The sequence below is a fragment of the Macaca fascicularis genome, chromosome 7 (assembly GCF_037993035.2).
Source record: "Macaca fascicularis isolate 582-1 chromosome 7, T2T-MFA8v1.1".
Lineage (NCBI taxonomy): Eukaryota > Metazoa > Chordata > Mammalia > Primates > Cercopithecidae > Macaca > Macaca fascicularis.
Window position 1 is genome coordinate 149068121 of NC_088381.1, and position 20446 is coordinate 149088566.

Here is a 20446-nt window from a genome sequence, read left to right on the forward strand (position 1 = left end):
GACTTCCTATGGTGCCAAGAACGCTGTCATCACTCAGAGGTGAAGGTGAAATTAATAATAATACAAGCATCCCTTGCTCAACAGAAGTTGAACTGTACTTGGTCACAAGTTAAGTCACACATTCATTGTTTGGAATCGCTTTTCCATCCTCTTTCCACACAATCTGCGTGGGGATATGTTGCTTCTCACAGAACGTCTGATTCCCTGTATCACATTTCCTTCCATCAAACTCTAGAAACTAGCTACTATCTGACAGTAAAAATTTAGGCAGGAATAAAAATGCCATTTTGACGTGCTAAGAGCCCACCAATACACTGATTATTATAAACAGAGTCAACACAATTAATGCACTAATTAGCATCATGCATTAGCTGATTCGAAGTAAAATACCACATCTTGGCACACTGGGAAAAGACAATGATAGAGAAGATTATAGGATTAAGAAGGCTATTATTTATCATGGGGTAAGTATTTGAACAGCTTGCAGGATATACTCTAAGGCTGACTTTTGCCTCTGCCTATTGAAAGCTTGAGTATTTTCTCACAGGTTACATTTACAAACAGGTGTCCTGATTTCTGCTACAAAAGGATTTCCATAGAGCAATCCAGCTTCTCTTTAAACTAACATGAGAGGTAGGCAGGGGGTTCGTTTAATTTTCTGAATTACCAACGCTGTGGGAGGAAAACATGGTTCCCCACCGAAGTGTTCCCATGAGAGTACCACAACATAATCAGGGGCCAGCCCAAGTTCCCCCTAAAGGGACTGTGGAGGCACAGGCTGAAATCCCATCTTGGAGCTGAAATGTATCCTAAAACTCCCCAGAGAGCCAAGTTCAGCAGCAATAGCAAATTCTCTTACCACGGCATCACACTCCTCTCTCTGGCATTGATCACGTTTTTCTAAACCTGGTGTAGAGGGTGCCTCTTTCTAGGAGTCACGCAACAATCGGGCTTTCATTCCTTCCTCCAGCAAGTCTTCATTGAATGGCCACTATGTGCCAAGAGTGAGTCCAACAGAAAAGGGCGTACATACACACACATATTGTACACATAATACACATAATACTGACTTTGTCAATTGAATATTTTCCTCAGCTGAGTCCTCACCACCTTCATTTTCCTGACTGCCTTGGTCTTCCCTAAGTGTGAACTATTCACAATCTTAAATCAGGGCAGGGCTTCTTAACTCCCTGTATGGAAAAGCTGACATCTCTTTTCTCAGAAGAACTTCATTTCTTCCAACAGCTTCTCAAAGAGGAATAAGCCCCAAGCAGTGAAAAGCTGTTGAACACATAGAGTGTAGCCATGTCTATCTTATTCTTAAAGGAAATACCAGTTCTTTTCTCTAAGCCCTTTCCAGTATAAATATTTAGAAACCCTGACTTTCAAAAAGTATTTCCTTTCATCTCTTACTACAAGCCTTTTGAGTCTCTTTTAAGCTACTTTATGTTCATCTTCTCCTTGCAAGGGGTAGTTTTTATTATCACTCCCCTCTAAAATAATCACTGTCTAGAGTAGGCTAACCAGAGAGCCTACCAAGATTTGTGAATGATTTATCCAAGCTGGGTACAGATGTCGATTTCAGAAGAATCAAGGTAAGTCATGGTCAAGGAATCAGTTTAACTAGACTGATAATCCCAGGAAATATCATGTGATAAATGAGGTTGATGGAAGCACTTTCTTCCTGGATATCAAGGCTTCTGTATATGTATTTTCCCTCCTCACTCTCTTGACTTCAGATGGAAGGCAAGAGCAGCAAGCTGAAGCAAGGTTAAAAAGCCAAATGAGGCAGCCCTCAAATCTGCTGAAGGCAGAGTGATGGTTTCACTTTTAAGCATCTAATTATCTCTAAGAGGTAAAGTACCCAAACAGCCATGCTGGTTTTAGAGAGCACAGTGTCCGGAAGTGTCCGTTCATCTCCGTTCAGCTTGGCCGGGGCTCCTCTGCATCCTCCTCCTCCCCTCCTGGACTCTGGCTGGCTTTTCCAGTCTGAAGTCTTCTGCAGAGTTTCTGGTAAACTGCAATGCTTATCAACCAGGCTCCTTATCCTCAGGAGTATATTAAATATCAGATGAAAACACTGCAGAATTGGACAAGCAATAATTTAGTTTTACAATAATTGCTAATGATTAGAAAGAACACGCTGAATTTCACTTGCAGCAGTTAGAGATGAAGAGGAAAAACTGAGATGAGTTCACCGGCTCTTACTTGATTTTCAACAGCCTGGGAACAGAATGTGATCTGTAAGCTGCATTGTCCAGAGAATACAAAAAGAGATGCAAGCCATGCAGCCCTTGTACTGAACTTAGTTGTCTTTTTACAAAATCATGCTGTTCAATATCTTCTCTGCAGTTGTTGTTTTTTTCCAAGGTGGATTTTGCCCACTCCAGGTGTCACTGACCAAAGGAATTCCATGGACATAGTGGGTTAAAGGAGAGTCCAACAATGATCAAGTGAGGACTGTGATTGAAGCCACTGGGCAGGCACAGATTGGCTGCTTAGCCAGGTCTCTGAATGTATTTGAGACTTATTGACTCTCCCTATGTCACACTTAACAATGCCCTGAATACTGGGTCTTCAGCCCAGAAGAGGCCAAGTTTGGGCTATACCCTTGAGGTGTTTGTAAACCAGATGCCTGAAAAGTCACTACCTCAGGAAGAACAGTTGGTCAAATGCCACCACACCAGAAGCCAAGTCTTCTATTGTTTCACTTTTCATTATTTTTTCTTTAAAGCAATCATCTGTGTTACCCTAAGAGTTTAACACCGCCCATTTTACTGTCGTGATGAAAAAGTATATTGATTTATTTTCTACTCATTCACACATTCATCCAACAAGTAGTTGTAGAGATGGTGAACTTGGCACTGGATAGACATAGAACTTTCATTCTGGTTGGGGAGACAACCAATAAAGTAAACAAGTAAATAAATAAGGCAATAATTATGGATTGTGAAAATGCTGTGAAAGAAATAAAGAGTGTATGGAGGCAAAATGGTAATGAGTACCTTAGATTAGGTAGTTCTCAATTTCTATTTAAGAATAAAATTGGACTGGCGCGGTGGCTTATGCCTGTAATCCCAGCACTTTGGGAGGCCGAGTCGGGCAGATCAATTGAGGTTAGGAGTTCAAGACCAGCCTGGCCAACATAGTGACATCCTGTATCTACTAAAAGTACAAAAATTAGCTGGATGTGGTGGCAAGTGCCTGTAGTCCTAGTTACTCAGGAGGCTGAAGCAGAAGAATCGCTTGAACCCAGAAGATTGCAGTGAGCAGAGATCACGCCACCGCATTCCAGACTGGGTGACAGAGTGAGACCCCATCTCAAAAAAAGAAGAAGAAGAAGAAGAAGAAGAAGAAGAAGAAGAAGAAGAAGAAGAAGAAGAAGAAGAAGAAGAAGAAGAAGAAGGAGAAGAAGAAGAAGGAGGAGGAGGAGGAGGAAGGAGGAGGAGGAGGAGGAGGAAGAATAAGAAGAAGAAGAAAGAGGAGGAGGAGGAGGAAGAAGAAGAAGAAGAAGGAGGAGGAGGAGGAGGAGGAGGAAGAAGAAGAAGAAGAAGAAGAAGAAGAAGAAGAAGAAGAAAGAAGAAGAAAGAAGAAGAAAGAAGAAGAAAGAAGAAGAAAGAAGAAGAAAGAAGAAGAAAGAAGAAGAAAGAAGAAGAAGAAGAAGAAGAAGGAGAAGGAGAAGGAGAAGGAGAAGGAGAAGGAGAAGGAGAAGGAGAAGGAGAAGGAGAAGGAGAAGGAGAAGGAGAAGGAAGAAGAAGAAGAAAATTGAAAGACCCAAAAATATATACCAATTTATGACATGTCACTTTGTGGAGTTCCAGCACTTACACATCATTTAGTGATTCCCTCATCCTGCCCAGAAAGAAGAGACGTTTTCAGCACTGGTGATTGGTAACTCTTCTTCCTCCCACGGCTCCAATGAAGACTCATGTCTGGGTCCAGTTAACCAGGAGGGAAGTTTCTCTGTGAGGGCTCTGAAGAAGAAATCTTTCTGACTGAAGGCTTAATATTATTATTAACCATTACCCTTAAAAATGTTCCACCATGAAGAGCAGACCCCATAAGCAGAATAATGGAAGCATTAGCCATATCTAAGCAGACCTTCTAAGGGTCTCTGCTATATTCTTTTGCATCGACAGGTGGCCACACGCTGATGTTTAAGTGGACTCGGTTATGTTGTGAGTTATTCTAAATGTGTAAATTGGGAACGTTTGTAACAAGGATATATATGTGCTACGCTTCTTTTTAGATAATTTTGTTGTGTAATAAAGTTAAGGGGAAACGGCCAGTTTCAAAATCCTTGGATGCTTTTATCCATTTGGAGGGAATTTTATTTCAAAATCACTTTGTAACTTAAATTTCTCCAAAACTATTTTACCCTCTAATGCCCGGTGTGTTTTTAAAATGGCAAGGCCAGTGTGCCCATCAAAGCTCTTCCATGGAAGGTCGATGATTAGATTACACAGTAATCTCAAGCCACTGGGAAGGCACAGATTGGCTGCTTTAGCATCTTAGCCAGGTCTCTGAATGTATTTGAGACTTATTGACTCTCCCTGTGTCACACTTAACAATGCCCTGAATACTGGGTGTTCAGCCACTACCAGAAGAGGCCAAGTTTGGGCTATACCTGGCACAAAGAAGATTACAGAGTAATCTCATAAACACTCCTCATACACACTATCGGGTTGTCAGATCAAATACAGGCCACCCAATAAAATTTGAATTTCAGATCAACAACAGATAACTTTTAATATAAATATTTTTTTAATTGCATGGGGAATATTTTTACTAAAAAATTATTCGTTGTTTATCTGAAACTCAAATTTAACTGGCATCTTGTATTTTTATTTGCTAAATCTGACACCCTTACCCAAAGAAAAGATCTGAATCTCTGACAGTCCTCAGCATCACTCACCACCCTCACCATCTTCATTCCATTCCTGATTTAAGCCTAGTCTTCGAAATTAAATGGGAATACTAATTAATACTAAGAAACAAAATTTGGTATTAAAGAGGATTGCCATTAAAAAGGACTAAAAAATACAATTGCCACTGGCCTGGAAAATAGAGAATTAAATCAACTTTTAAGAAATTTAGGTATGCAAATTAGATCATAAACATGCTCATTTTCAAAAACTTCTGCCATAATTAATGTGTATAAACTTTATACAATTGAAACCTAGAATGTTTTAAGTGCTTAGGCCAGAAGAAGATAAAGTATCTTCTAAATTCTTGAAATCAGTCAATACTATGGTCACATTTTATTCTGATATTTGTACTAATTTGGTGTGATTTCTTAAAATCACCTAATTCATTCTCTCTCTCTCTCTAGTTACCTAAACAAGAACAAATACCTGACAGTTATTGACAAAGATGCATTTGGAGGAGTATACAGTGGACCAAGCTTGCTGTGAGTCAGACATACCAAAGAATATTTTAGTCTTTTTTTTTTTTTTTTTTTACTTTTTTGGAATAGATGGAGACATGAGGGGAGAACCTTATGTTCGGGGTAGAGAATGTTGCTGTCTTGGGTAAAGGCTTCTGCAAGTCCCTTTTTTCCTGGCTGCATAGGCTACCTCTTGGAAGAAAGTCCTTGTCCTTTGAGACTCAGAAGGCCCCAAGCTCCACTATGCCATTCTGATGCCTGATAAGGCAGCCACCTTGGTGTTCATGCTCACAGGGGCTCTGTTCATGGAGCAGATTCTGTTTGAAAAATTTTGAAATGCAAGGTCCACAACTAGTTGGAAGGCACTCTAGTCTTTGCAGAGAAAATATACCTGAACGTGCATTGCACAATGCCTGGCACAAAGAAGGAAGAATATAAATGATAGTTTGACTCATCTCTGGAAGAACTTACAATCATGGGGAAAGATGGAATAAAAACATTTTTTAAACAGCATGAAAACATACCTATTTGTGCATTTCCTTTGATTTACACCCCCGCATCCGATCAGTGGTCAGGTTCTACTGATTCTGCTTCCCTGAAGCCTCTGTATCATCGCCACCTTCCTCATTCCCTTGGTTTTGCCTCAGTTTAGAATCTCACCATTGAGCATCCACTTTAGTCCCTGCCAAAGTGGAACACAGCACCGTAGAGATGCACAAGATAATCTGTTAGGGGCGAGAGGAAATATTAGAGGTTCTATTTATACTTATTTTAAAATAAGAACAAATTAAGTTTTATTAATCTTTTATTTATAGATAGCCACTGTCCCTCAGGTGTCAGGTAGTGGGTGGATGCCTCCTAGAGAAGAGTGAGTGATCCACAGTCCTGAGCACTGGGTACCTTCACTCTTTTACCTTTAACAATTTCATTTCACTTTCAGATTGAATGCACCCAGGTAAGTGCGTTTAAGGTCCTGTTCTCTTAACACATAGGTTCCATCCATATAAGAGGTCAGAGTGATCTTGAAAATCTGCTGTGCTACGTGGGGGTTCACTGTTAATTCATGGCAAAGTACTTAAAAGCATTATGCATTTTTCTTTTTACAAGAAGACAAGTGGGGAAAAATGTATTAACCTTTTCTGTGATAAAGTCCATGTCAATAATTTTTTACCTGGAAGATATTTTTCAATAACATTTTTATATCAGCTTCTTCAAGATTAAAGTACTATTTCACCAAATAATAAGAAAAGTCATTGCTTTTTGAAAGAAATGTATGCTTTAGAGAAAGACTTTAGAAACAAGTATTTGGAAACATTCACATATTATATGATTTTCCTGATTAAAAAATGATCATGCCATAAAAATTCTGTTTGGTTCAAATCAGAAATAGAATTTTAACCTGTTTTAAATCTTTCAAATTAAGTTTGTTATGAACTAAACTGTTTCTGTCTTCCTAAGTTCAAATGCTGTAGCCTTAACCTCTAGTATCTTAGTATGTGACTATATTTAAAGATAGGGTCTATAAAGAGGTAATTAAATTAAAATGAGGCTGTTAGGTGAGCCCTAATCCAATCTGACAGGTGGCCTCATAAGACAAGGAGATTGGGATACACAGAGAGACACCGGGGATGGGCACTTACAGAGGAAAGGCCATGTGAGGCCACATCAAGAAGGTGGCCATCTGCAAGTCAGGCAGAGAGGCCTCAGGAGAAGCCAAACTTGCTGACACTTTGATCTTGGACTTACAGCCTCCAGAACTGTAAGAAAATGTATTTCTGCTGTTTAAACCAGCCAATCTGTGGTATTTTGTTACCATAGCTCTATCAAAGTAATACAGAGTTGTAATAGGTTTAAAATCCATGTGTATAAAATGTGAAAATGAAACACCTCCAGATCACTTTGCAAAAACAACTGATTGACATCAGAAAATATAAAATGTCATTAAAACATGTATTTAATTACTGGATTAGATTGAAAAATGAGAATCTTAGTTTAATAAACGCAGTGAAGCCTGCTCTATTCTTGGTGAAATACCTGTCTTTGGTAATTTTTTCAACTAGGACAGCCATTTAAACCAAAATCAAAATAAACTGAACCAAAAGCAGACTTTGAACAGCCATAGCCAAAAGGGTTAAAGATAATTTTCAAAACTAATTAAGCATATTTGATAACATTGCTTTTGCTTTTGTGAAACTTTTAAAAATATGTATTACTTATCCTCATTGCATTATATTAAAATGTATGTTTAGTGTGTTATGGTATATATAATATAGTATTACGAAAATATATGTATAGGGTTCATGACTATTTGTATGTCAGTGGTACATACTCAGATTTTTTTACTTATTAATATGTGAGATTGAAAGAATTTGAAGACCAATAGTGTAGACCAGAACCACTCGAAGTGAGTTCATTGCAAGGTAAGTGGCTGTCCAGGACGTACAGCAAAGCACATCTTCTTTTTTGGAGAAAGTCTTGTCATGAAAATGAAGTCAACCAAACTCAACAGTGTGTTTAGTTGAAGTAGCTGGGTTACATCCAGCATACGCTTCTTATACTTGGATTGGTGAGAAGCTATTGGCCAATGGGCACCATACTTTGAGTAGCAGTAGTCTAGATGATTAGCGTCTCCAAATCTGACTCCTGCCTTTATTTAGTCTTGGTTCCTCTCAAATCCACCCTCCCCAAACCTCTTTGGATTCACATGCAAATAGAATCTTAAACCCAATACTGGCCTCCCATTCCTCTTAGGACAGAGGTCTTGGTGTGGCATGCAAGGCATTGCCAAAATCTTCAGCTTTGTCTTTTACACTGCTTTACACCTCTGACCAATGGTCCATCCATATCGAACCTCTTAGCTCCCTTAATTCTCCAACCTACTTATACTGTTATGCTTATGCTTATACAATATACTTATATAATATGCTTATGCTTATACAATATAGTTATACAATTCTGGTTCATATTATAATGCCTGAAACACAGTATGAGCTTAATAAATATTTTGTGACATTAATATGGTACTCAAAAAATAATTAAAGCACTCTTCTGTAAATACTATAGCATTTAAAGAGCAATCATATTTTGAAGATATTTTAGTCTGTTGTCCTCAAGCGAATGTATCCATTTCTACTTCTTTGGAAGTGGTCAAACTATCTGCTTGTACCGCCTAGAGGTTGTTTTTTATATTTATGGCAAGATATTCTACAAGACTCTCCCACTAAGTTAAGAGCATTTGTGCAACTGCTTGAAAATGCTTTCCCTGCCTCTTGGTGGCATTCCAGGTTGTGGAAAGTGACAAAGATGAGGAGTTATACCTGGAGTTGACTCCTAGCCCCATCACTTACTAACTGTAAGACCCAAGTCTTAGTTTTCTCATCTGTCAAAACAGGATAAAGTAAACTAATAAAGTTTAAATAAGATAAGAAAGGAACTAAATATGTCCTCAATAATGTTAGACATTATTATGATTATTTTCACTTCTTCTTGAACTTTGACACTTCATTCTTCTGATCTGTTCTAACCTCTCTGATCACTCCTTCCCCATTTCTCTCCTTAGCTCACTGCATCATTCCTCAAAATGGGGTTCCATCCTGGGTCCTGGCTCTTTCTCCTCTGTATCTTCTCCTTTGGTTAAATCATCTGTTCACAAGTATCATGAGAATGTGAATGATTTCTAAGTTTGGGGTCTCATATCTTAGTTCTTATTTGGCCATTCACCCAGCTGGAATTCTCTCCTTGCTCCCCCTCATTCCTATCCATTCCCATCAATCTGGTTAAACTCTCCCTAGCTAACCTTTGAAAATGTACAATAAGCATTTACTGATGAGGACTTGCTAAGCTTGGGATTCTTCACTGGGTGCTGTCAATAGGGGAGGGTCACTACGTTAAAGAACAGTGAGCGAAAAGCCTCATCAAGAAGGTGACAGTTCAGAAATTATCTGAAAGAAACAAAGGGGCAAACCTGGGGACAATCTGAAAAAAGCATTTTAGACAAGTGCAAAGACCCCCAGGTGAGAATATACCTGGCGCATTTGAGGAATAGCAAGGACGCTATTGCCACTCAAACAGAGTGAAGTAAACAGGGATGAAAAAAGTAAAAGCTGTGATCAAAAAGATGATAGGTTTCAGGAGCAACTTGCGGATGGTCTTAGAGGCCATCATCAGGTGTTTTGATTTGCTCTTTAGATAGAGGGGAAGCCATAGGAGCATTTTGAGCATAGGTGTGTCACAATCTGACTCAAAGTTTCACAGGAACATGCCGGCTGTCGTGTTGAAAATAAACTGTAGGGGACCAAGTATGGAAGCAAGAAGACAACTTAGGAATATGCCAAAATAATATAGGCATGAGATGAAAGTAGCTTGCACTAAGGCAGTAGCAGTGGAGATGATGAGAAATAATCTGATCCTTACTATACTTTTTAAGGTAAAGCCAACAGGACATGCTGATGGATTGAATATGGTGGATGAGAGAAAGGAAGGAATCAAGGAGAACTGTAACGATTTGTGACTGAGCAGTTAGGAGAATGAAACCACCATTTCCTCAGTTAGGGAAAGTTAGTTTGAGGTCCCATGATGCATGCAAGCAGGCAGTGATATATGGGGGTTCAAAATTCACAATAGAGGTCAGGGCTAGAGATACATTTGAGATTCTTTGGAATATAGCTGGTGATGAGGGTATACAGGTATAGAGGAAATCTCAAAAAATGAATAGAATTGAGACTTCTGAACTCTCCCTACTAATGTGATTTTCCCTGATCCCTTTTTAAACAACATTAAAAGGTCAGTACTTCTGAGAAAATATAAATAAATTAAAAAGCATGTATTTTTAATGACAAAGAGTAGGAAAGGTGATCATGTGAGTAAGTGATGAGTGTCTTCAAAAACCAAGAGAGAGCTGCACGCTAAGTACTTGCATGGGTGAAATCAATAAAATGCAAGCTAATTCAAATCACAAAATCTAGGAAATATTTTATCAATTAAAGTTTAAGTGTTCTGCAAATGAGAATATAGGTGACATTGAAGCTGGTTGGTCTCATTCTGCACACTCAAGCATTACTTCTTACTCATCCCAGAAAAAGACTAGAATTTTCTTTTTGTTAAAATGTCATCACCAAGACTCAAGGAGAAAAAGCACAGTTGGGGTTAGAAGGCAGGTACTGTTCTGAAAACAGGATTATATGAAAATTTACATTCCAAAATGTAAGAACAACAAACCTCTTATCCACTCAATTCATAGAATATTGGCATCAGAATGTATACCCTCCAAGTAAGAGATGAGAGTACTGAGGAAGCTGACAGGCCCAAGGAAAAGAAAAAAAAAAAAACCTAAAAAAAGAATCACTGATAGTCTCCTAAACTCACCATAGTAATGCCCACCAGCCAATAAGCTTCCACACATAGAGCTTCCCATAGGCCTCTCTTACAAACAAGAACAGACATCCAAGAACCAGCAGACCTTTGAGGAAATCCATTGACATGAAAAATGTCAATGTCTTATAGTTTTCAGTGTACAGATATTTCACTCCCTTGGTTTAAATTTATTCCATTTTTTTGTTTTGTTTTGATGCCATTATAAATGGGATTGTTTTCTTTATTTCTTTTTCTCATAGCTTATTATTTGTTTATATATAGAAACACAACTGATTTTTGTAGGTTGACTTTGTATCCTGTAACTTTACTGAATTCATTTCTTAGTTCTAACAGTTTTTTGGTGGAGGCTTTAGGGTTTTCTGTATAAGATAATGTCATCTGCACTCAGAGACAGTTTTCCCTCTTTCTTTAGGATTTGGATGCCTTTTATTTGTATTGCCTAATTGTTCTAACTAGGACTTCCAGTACTATGTTGAATAGAAGTGGTGACATGAAAAACAAGGACTAGAATAAACAGAAAAAGGAACTTGGAAGGAACAGAGACAATGCAAGAACCAGAAGAAACTTTCATAAAAGTTATGACAAATATCCTCAGAGAGACAATGTTCTACATGCACAAAATAATTCCTTATACAGGAATATTCGGAAAATAATAAAAGAGCTTTTGAAAATTAAAAACATGAAAGCCAAAACCAAAAAAGTAAGCAGAAGTTGTTAAAGATAAAGGGAAAAACAGCACTCAGTAGAGATGGCAAAAAAAAAATATGAAATAGAGGAAAGAAAAAATACGAAAATTAGAAATTCAAGCCAGGAGGTCCACAACCCAGCTAACAAAAGTTTTAGGAAGAAAATACAAAAACTAAAAAAGAAAATAGTGTAGCAGATTTCCCATTAATAAAGAAAATGAATTTTCAGAATAAAAAGACCCACAGAGAACCCATATGGCAGAAAAAAAAAGTGGGAAGGCATGAAGGTACATCATAACACATGAAATCAATGGGATAAAAATAATAAATTAAAGGCGTCTAGACAGAGAAATCATGTGACCTGTGCAGGCTGGAGAATCGGAATGCCATCAACTTTCTCAATGGTGACATTGAAGAAGACCATAGATAGAATACACCTTTTGAATTCTGAAGGGAAAGTCATTTCCAAACTACCAATCAAGTATGATTGATAAAATAAAGACATTTTCTCACATGCAAAGTCTCAAAGCCTTGATTTCCTATTCGTCTTTTCTTGGAGCATAAACCAGGAAAGAGAAAAATGAGGACTTTGTTAAAACAGTGATCAACACAGGAAAGAAGCAAATAGAAATCCCAGATGACCACAAAGGGAGGTCCTAGGAGTCTTGAGAACATGACATCTACATCAGAGCTGAAGAATGAAAACTCCTCCAAGAGGAAGGTCTTCTAGAAATAAAAGAGGGTTGGCTGGGCACAGTGGCTCATGCCTGTAATCGCAACACTTTGGAAGACGGAGACAGGCGGATCACTTGAGGTTGGGAGTTTGAGACCAGCCTGGCCAACATGGTGAAACTCCGTCTCTACTAAAAATACAAAAATTAGCCAGGCATGTTGGCACATGACTGTAGTCCCAGGTACTCGGGAGGCTGAGATAGGAGAATTGCTTGAACCCAGGAGGCAGAGGCTGCAAGTGAACTGAGATCGCACCACTGCACTCCAACCTGGGCGACAGAGCAAAACTCCGTCCCAAAAAAAAAAAAAAAAATGGGTTGATAGATTATTTGATGGAATTCATTGTGTGAAAAACTGATTTGAAACAGATTTTCTTTTCTTTTCTTTTCTTTTCTTTTTTTTTTTTTTTTTTTTTTTTGAGATGAAGTCTCACTTTGTCACCCAGGCTGGAGTGCAATGCTGTGATATCCGCTCACTGCAACCTCCACCTCCCAGGTTCAAGCAATTCTCCTGCCTCAGCCTCCCAAGTAGCTGGGATTACAGGTGCCCACCACCACGCTTGGCTAATTTTTATATTTTTAGTAGAGACGGGGTTTCACTATGTTGGCCAGGCTGGTCTCAAACTCCTGACCTCAGGCGATCCGCCTGCCTAGGCCTCCCAAAGTGCTGGGTTTACAGGCGTGAGCCACCGCCCCCAGCCTTGAGAGGTATTTTAAAGAACACTGGAGCATGCAGAAAACTTAGCAAGAGGTTTGTTCAAACCAAGACACCCAAATAAAAAGAGAGAGACAGATGGACATCTTATGAAAAAATAAAAAATAAAAATAAAACAGTTACATGACAAAGGAAATGAAAGCACAATATGCAAAGTTGCAATAACCAAAGTACTGACTATGGGTTTAACCAACTATGTCACAAAACTATTTCAGGAGAGTAGAGGAGTGTGTCAGGAGAGGAAATGTGTGGGGGTGAGGGATGATAAAAGAAAGCCAAATCCTCATCTTCTATAGTAGAGTAAAATCTAAATCTATAGTAGATAAAATCTAAAACCAATAAATCAAGAAATAATTACACTTATGGAAGGAAATACCAGAAGTTAAAAGGGGTTACTTCTGGGACATCAGACACCAGACTGCAGGGAAGGGCTGCCTCTTGTATTATCAAGATTCCAGTATAATTTGCTTTTTAAAAATAGGTCCATGCATTATTTTAATAAAAATTCAGCCGGGCATGGTGGCTCATGCCTGTAATCCCAACACTTTGGGAGGCTGAGGCGGGTGGATCACCTGTGGTCAGGAGCTCAAGACCAGCCTGGCCAACGTGGTGAAACCCTGTCTCTAATGAAAAATACAAAAATTAGCTGGGAGCAGTGGCAGGCACCTGTAATCCCAGCTGCTCAGGAGACTGAGGCACAAGAATCGCTTGAACCCAGGAGGGGGAGGGTGCAGTGAGCCGAGATTGCACCATTGCACTGTAGCCTGGGAGACAGAGCAAGACTCCGTCTGAGGGAAAAAAAAAAAAATTAACACTTAATTTAATAACAAAGCCACAAAGCATAGGAAGAGAAGACAATGGAGATGTCAGCATGTGAGAGGCCAATAGGAGAAAAGTAAGAAATGAACAAAGAAGAGTCCAGTCTCATTCCTGAACTTCCAAGCATAACTGTTGTCTGAAAATGAATTTGTTAACTAATCATGCAAGGACGTGTGACATCTCTTTAATTCTTGTCTTCATCTTTTGTCAAAATCTCCATTATTTTTTCCCACATATCTTCTTTCCATAATTAGACTTTAAGATTCTAGAGGAAATAAGCAGTGTCTTATACTTTTTATAACCTTCCTGCCTCAAAACAGAAGACAGAAAGTGGTCAATAAATATTGGATGAATTGTAGCTAAATATCAAATAGCCATGATTTCATTGTCATTTGTTGTAAAAGCCAAACTTGGAAAATCTTAAACTCCATCTAAAGAAAAGAGAATCAGATGCCATATATATTTCTGCCTCATAAAAGTTTTTATATACAAGGTTTATATAAAGGTTTTAAATACAGTCATGTCTAATGGTCAACAAAAATAAAACCAAACTTATCCACTCAATCAGCGTTTTTCAAGGTCACTTCTCAAACGATAATCTAATTTAAAACAGGTGCAATATCTAGAGTCAGAAGATCTATTATCCAATACTTGTTGTTTTTCAAAAAGACTTTTAAATTTAGTTTGGAAGTATAATGTTTTTTGATTGATTTTTAATCAAGATATGCAATCTCATTTTCCATTTTTATACTTTCCATTTTTGATTACCTTGTTTTCTTTTTATCTTATTTTGAAAGAGAATCTCTTGGTGTTTTTAATCTCAAAGAAAAGAACACACTGAAATGCAATGCCTTTCATAATAAGCAGAGTTCTCTAAATTCTAAATTATGTAACCCACTTTAATACAGCATTTAGCATATTGTTGAGTAAGTACCTCCTAAGAAGAGGAAATCTCTGTAATAATATCCTTGAGTTTGCATTACAGGTATCAACATAAATAAACTTCAAAAATAAACTTTTCTTGGTTTTAGCTGATCAAATTAATTCAAGGGTCATGGCACACTCATATTTCTTGTTTTTTTTTTCTTTCTTTTTTTTAAAACTCTTCATGATCTTCACAAGATAATACTAATAGGTGGCTGAAAATTTGTGGCAGAGTCCTTTCCTGCATGCCTGAAGAACACAGGTGAATACATGATTTTCTAGGATGATCCTGAGCAAACACGTTTTAACTACAATATGTGTTTGCATACAATAACATATACAGTTTTTTAAGTGTGCAGATTGATGCGTTTTGACAAAGCTATATTACTCTAGCCTGGTTAAGACTTGGAACATTTTCATCATCCAGAAAGTTCCCTCATGCCTCACCCTACCTCCCATAGACATGCTATGTTTCTAATATAAAAATTTAGTAGTAATTGACAGGTAATAGGATAGATGTATATCTCTCTATATATATATGTCTTTACGTATACTTTACAGGAAACACTGCTACGCTGCTTTCTAAAAGGGTTGTCTCATTTTCTTTTCTCACCAGCAAGGTATGAGCATTTTATACTGGCCAGTGCTTTTAATTGTCATTTTTTTTAATTCTAGCCATTCTAGTGGGTCTCTCATTGTGGTTTTAATTCATGTTTCCCTTACTATTAATGATGTTGAGCATCTTTTCAGGCACTTGTCAGCTATTTGTATATTTTCTTTCACCCAGTTTCTGTTCAAATTTTTCGCCCATTTTTATTGGATTTTTGTCTTTATATTGTTCAATTGTGTTCCAGAATAAAATTTTTGACCTAAATAAAATCAGTTTTGGTCCTGACCACCAGCTCTCTGCCAACCCTAGTAGAAATGGTCCATTTACTCACTTATTCCACAGGCATTTCACTAAGCACCTATTGAGGTCCAGGAGTTATAAGGATAAGACACAGCCTCTGCTTTGAAAAGGTTACAGTCAAATTTAGGAGAAATGTGAATAAGTAACTGTAACATAAGTTTAATGTAAAAAGAGCCATAGGAGATATTTAGAGACTGAACACGCCATTTCTAGTTAGGGTGATCAGCGAAAGCTTTATTAAAGGAGATAGTATTTGAGATGAGCTTCAGGTGAGGGGCAGAATTGCAACAGTGATAGAGTTATGAGAGAAAACAAAGCCACGTCTATAGGAAAATATGGGATGTGTTCAGAGGGAAAAAAATAACATAATTCAGGCGAAAGGATAGGGTTGGAATGGTGTTTTGAAATCGTATTATGGACAACCTAATCTGCCTCAGCAGGTAAGGATGGCCCCTGTGGAAGTAGTAGTAACAGTTGCATAACAGATTAAAGTTTGTGGCCCTCAATTCACCTCAGCCCTGACTGTATTATTCCTGGATACCTCTGTCACAGCCACTGAGCTGGGACTGCTAATCTGTACTTCCTGGCAATTTGACAGGGACTGGATCTCCCTCTGATGGGAGGGAAATTGAGCTCCAAATACCTCATCAGCCTGGAGCTCCTTGACTTTCTTTCTGTGCTTACCAAGTGAAGCTCTTGGTGCAGCTCCCTTGGAGAAGGGAACCTCTTGCAGACGCAAACCCAGGGGAGGCTTGCACGCTAGGCTGCCCTGCTCACTGACTGTGAAATGAGTTGCAAACACAAGATAAACTGACATCTTGCACTGCCTAGCTTGGGCACCAAGCCAGACCCATGTCAAAGGACCTGAGTTGTTAGGGAAGCAACTGAAGTAGGTCATCCCTCCTAAGTCACACGCCCACATCCCCAGAGGCACAGCAAAGGGGCTGTGAGGAAAATCATGAAAGAATTTGAAGAGAGAGAGTAGGCAATGATCTTTCCAGAATGGTGTGCATGCTGACTTCTTGACAAGAACAGGGAATGGTCTGCTTCAGCCCTAGGAATTTTCACATTGACAACTCAGGATGCTTGGTTTCCCCAAAATCCTAATTTATTGATCGGTAGCATCTCCTACTACCATAGCCACTATTATGAGAAAAAAGAATTAATATATTAAATCACAGCAATCTATATTGGCAATGTTACTTTCATAACTATTGGAGAAATTATTTGTAGAGCTGTCCCCAACTAGTGGGCTGCCTGCTGGTGGGAGAGGGATAAAGCAGTTAGTGCAAAAATCCTCAAAATCATACAAACCTTTGTACTTCTTCAACTGACTAACAGTGCAACTACTATCATCCCCGAAAGATTTTTACTTTAAGTAAAAGTTCTCCAAAACACCGGCAGCCACTGTCTAGAGCAATGGCCTCAAATGGTCATGCATTTTATATCAGGGGATTCAGTCTGAGTAAATGTTTCCTATCTATGCCAGGCCAAAAAGTAAACTAGAGTAGCTTTTCTTCTCTAAAAATAATTCATAAATTCATAAAATATTTCTTTAGCATGGTTTTGCTAAAGTTACTTATTTAAGTAATGGCTTTTTACCTTGATAAAAACTGGTAGAGCACAAAAGAATTTTTGCTGAGAATGAATCCTAGGAAAACAACACTGCCAAAATGTTCTAAACCTTGTAAATTCTGAACCATTTTATTAACTAATTATCCCTCCTTAACCAGGAGCTCTTAACAGTAAAGAATCTGAAGTTTGTTCTTTGTTGAGCAAGTAGGACAATAATTACTTCTTCACTGTTCCTTCTTTGCAATTTTATGTATAAATAACTCTACCTGTTAGTGAGTACCTGCTAGGCTCTGTGCTATTTTTACATAAATTTGATTTCAGCCTTCCAACCCCAAAAGATTCTGACTTCTCCACACCACTCTTCTCAATTTTGGGTGATTTTGCCCATTTCAAGTCTCAATTATCTGTATAACGAAAGAAGTGAAACAAGATTGCATAGGACCAAATAGTAAAGCAAAAGCCATATGTACTATGTTCTGTAGCAGGTTTTACTTGTGATTTTACAATTAATTAGAGGATGCTGGCAACAGGCTAAATAATGAGAGGTATAAATCAACCTTGGATTAAATTTTTGAATAAATAACCTACAAACAGAAACACAAAAAGCAGTTTTTAGCATGTAGAATTAGGCACACAGTTCTCCCCAAGTAAATGTGGATGGGTAATAAATGTTTTCACTCTTCTGGGAGTTCACTCCTGGAACAGGTGGGAGGAAATAATGAAGCATTGTCATATGACACACTATCTCTGCCAGGACATGGAAATCCATCTTGTTAATTACATTCTGCCTCTGAGTCTAAAAGAAATAAACACTTAAAAAAAAGTGGACCTTTTATCTCACACAAGTAGCATTGAGCCTGACCCTTTTGCCTCTATGATGATGATCATTTTGGGTGTGGTTAGGGGTTGTGAGGTTGAGAAGGGAGGGGATTCGACATTGAGGAGGAGGCTATGCTTGTGTTTCAGCATCTGACTATTGGCTGTGTCCCCAACCAAATATCATCTTGAATGGTTGCTCCCACAATTCCCACATGTTGTGGAAGGGACCCAGTGGGAGATAATTGAATCATGGAGGCGGTTCCCCTATACTGTTCTCGTGGTAGTGAATAAGTCTCACAGAATCTGATAGTTGTATAAGGGGTTCCCCCTTTCACTTGGCTCTCATTTCCTCTCTTGCGTGCCGCCAGGTAAGACGTGCCTTGTGCCTTTTGCCTTTTGCTTTGTGCCTTCCGCCATGACTGTGAGGCAGGAGGCAATGTGGAACCGTGAGTCCATTAAACCTCTTTTTCTTTATAAATTACCCAGTCTCTGGTATGTCTTTATCAGCAGTGTGAAAATGGACTAAAAATTGCCCTGGTTTCCGTTTGTCACTGTGTGGTAGAATGCTGACTCACCAACTTACAGTATATGCCAGTTTTCCGTTGCAGAATCCATTATGTTGCAATAGTAAATGCTGAAAGAGTTCATAGATCATGGAAAGTAGAGGCTTATAAGAAATGATCATAGTAATATCTGAGTTACAAAGCAATTTTATTTGTACACATAGACTTTGAGAAATGATTCATAATTTCTGATCAATTTTCTGAATAGTCAGACAGGAATTTTCTTATTAATAATAAGTCATTTTTGAGCATTAGCATTGTGCTTGGTTCTTTACAGTCTATCATTTTGGGCCTAAGTATTCAATAGAAAGTATTCTTATTCCTATTTAACGCATAAGGAAACTGGTGCAGAGATATCAGGTAAGTCCCGCGAGGTCACCTGGCCGTAAGGGAAATACTAGGATAGATATTCAGTATTAACTAACTCTAAAACACAATCTCTTCCTGGTACATCACGTCAACCCCTTCTATGTAAGATTATTCTTGTACCTGTTGTAATTCTGCAACTTTACTTAATCATTTTCTTAAGTTTCTGCTTAAAAGCCTCCAGTGGTGGTTTATCATCTTCATTTTTAAAGAGACAAAGTCCTCACAAACAGCCTTCAAAGACCTATGCTGTTTGTCGCGCACCCACGCCACGTAGTCTCTCATCCTACCTCCTATTTCTTTCCTCTTCCTGGCTCTACCCCAGCCACACTGAATAGGATACATGGCATGTTCCCACCTTAGGGGTTGGGCACTAGTTGTTTTGTCTGCCAGAGAACCCTCTCCCCAGATATCCATAGCTGGCTCCTTTGCCTGATACATGTCTTTGCTTAAGGGTAAGTTTCTCATTGAGGTCTTCCCTGAATGCGCTATTTAAATTCGAAAGCTGCCCACCACTCTTCATCCCACTCCCCCGTTTTATTTTTGCCCATGATGCTTATTACCATCTGACGTTCTAGACATTTGCCTACAGTGGTACCCCCTTTAACCATGGAGGATATGCTCCAAGACCCACAGGGATGACTGAAACAGAGGATAGTCCCTAACCCTATATACACCATTTTTTTCCCTCCAACACTGCTCCTGTCCTAACTTTATTTATTTCAATATCCACATGGATTATCTTTCCTATACCTTGACTTCTGAGCTCCACTCCCACAACAAGCCTGCCCTCCACTGTACTTCCAGGCTTCACTAGACCTGTCATGACCAATGACTACAGAGCCTCCATAACCTTAATCTTAAACATCCTGCTCTCTTTCTATCTCTTTCCTTAGAATACATTAATCCTTCAATTTTTTGGTTCTGCCAGGATCTACAGTCTGTTACTAACATTTCACTGTCTCTCACCTCCCTCATATCCTCACTCTTTCCTTAGGCAGCTTAAATGCCATGTTCCATCATTAAAAACACTGACTTGTATACGCAGCCAACTAACTACCTTGCCTCTCTGTCTCATCAGCCTCTTCTGGCCAAGTCCAACTCTGATTAGGTCTAACCACCCACCTGCTGCAGGCCTGGGCTTTTGCAGCTGAACATGGCAAGTGGTTCCACCTTAAATCACTCACCCAAAGCAGGCTCTACCTGCTGCACAGCGATCACATCCCACTTCCCCATTCCCTCTCCCACTCTATTGGATGACCGTGTCCTATGGCCTCCCCTCTCTTCAGTTCTCTAGTCCTCTTCCTCATTCTCATGTCCACTTGATCACCTTGATTTCCATTTCACTGAGCATAAAATCAATCCAAAGAGAACTCCTCATGTCCCACTACCACATCTACCCATCTTCCTGCATCTACACCCACATCCTTTCTCCTCTTTTCTGTATTTTAAGTCACTTTTTAAGGCTGGCCCCTTCACTGGGGCCCTAGATCCCATCCCCTCTCAAAAACTCAAGGGCATCGCTTCAGCAATCCTCTCCCTTCTTTCCTAATCATCTGTATTTCCCTCCCTACTAAAT

General features: G+C 38.8%; 1 protein-coding gene across 1 annotated transcript in view; it reads left to right on the forward strand.

The window, feature by feature from the left end:
* The window catches only part of TSHR (thyroid stimulating hormone receptor), a 176925-nt gene that overhangs the window by 140242 nt on the left and 16237 nt on the right, over positions 1–20446 (forward strand). Inside the window, exon 8 of the mRNA XM_015454060.3 lies at positions 5333–5410. Coding sequence (XP_015309546.1) covers positions 5333–5410 — 78 coding nt within the window. The remainder of the gene's footprint in view (positions 1–5332; positions 5411–20446) is intronic.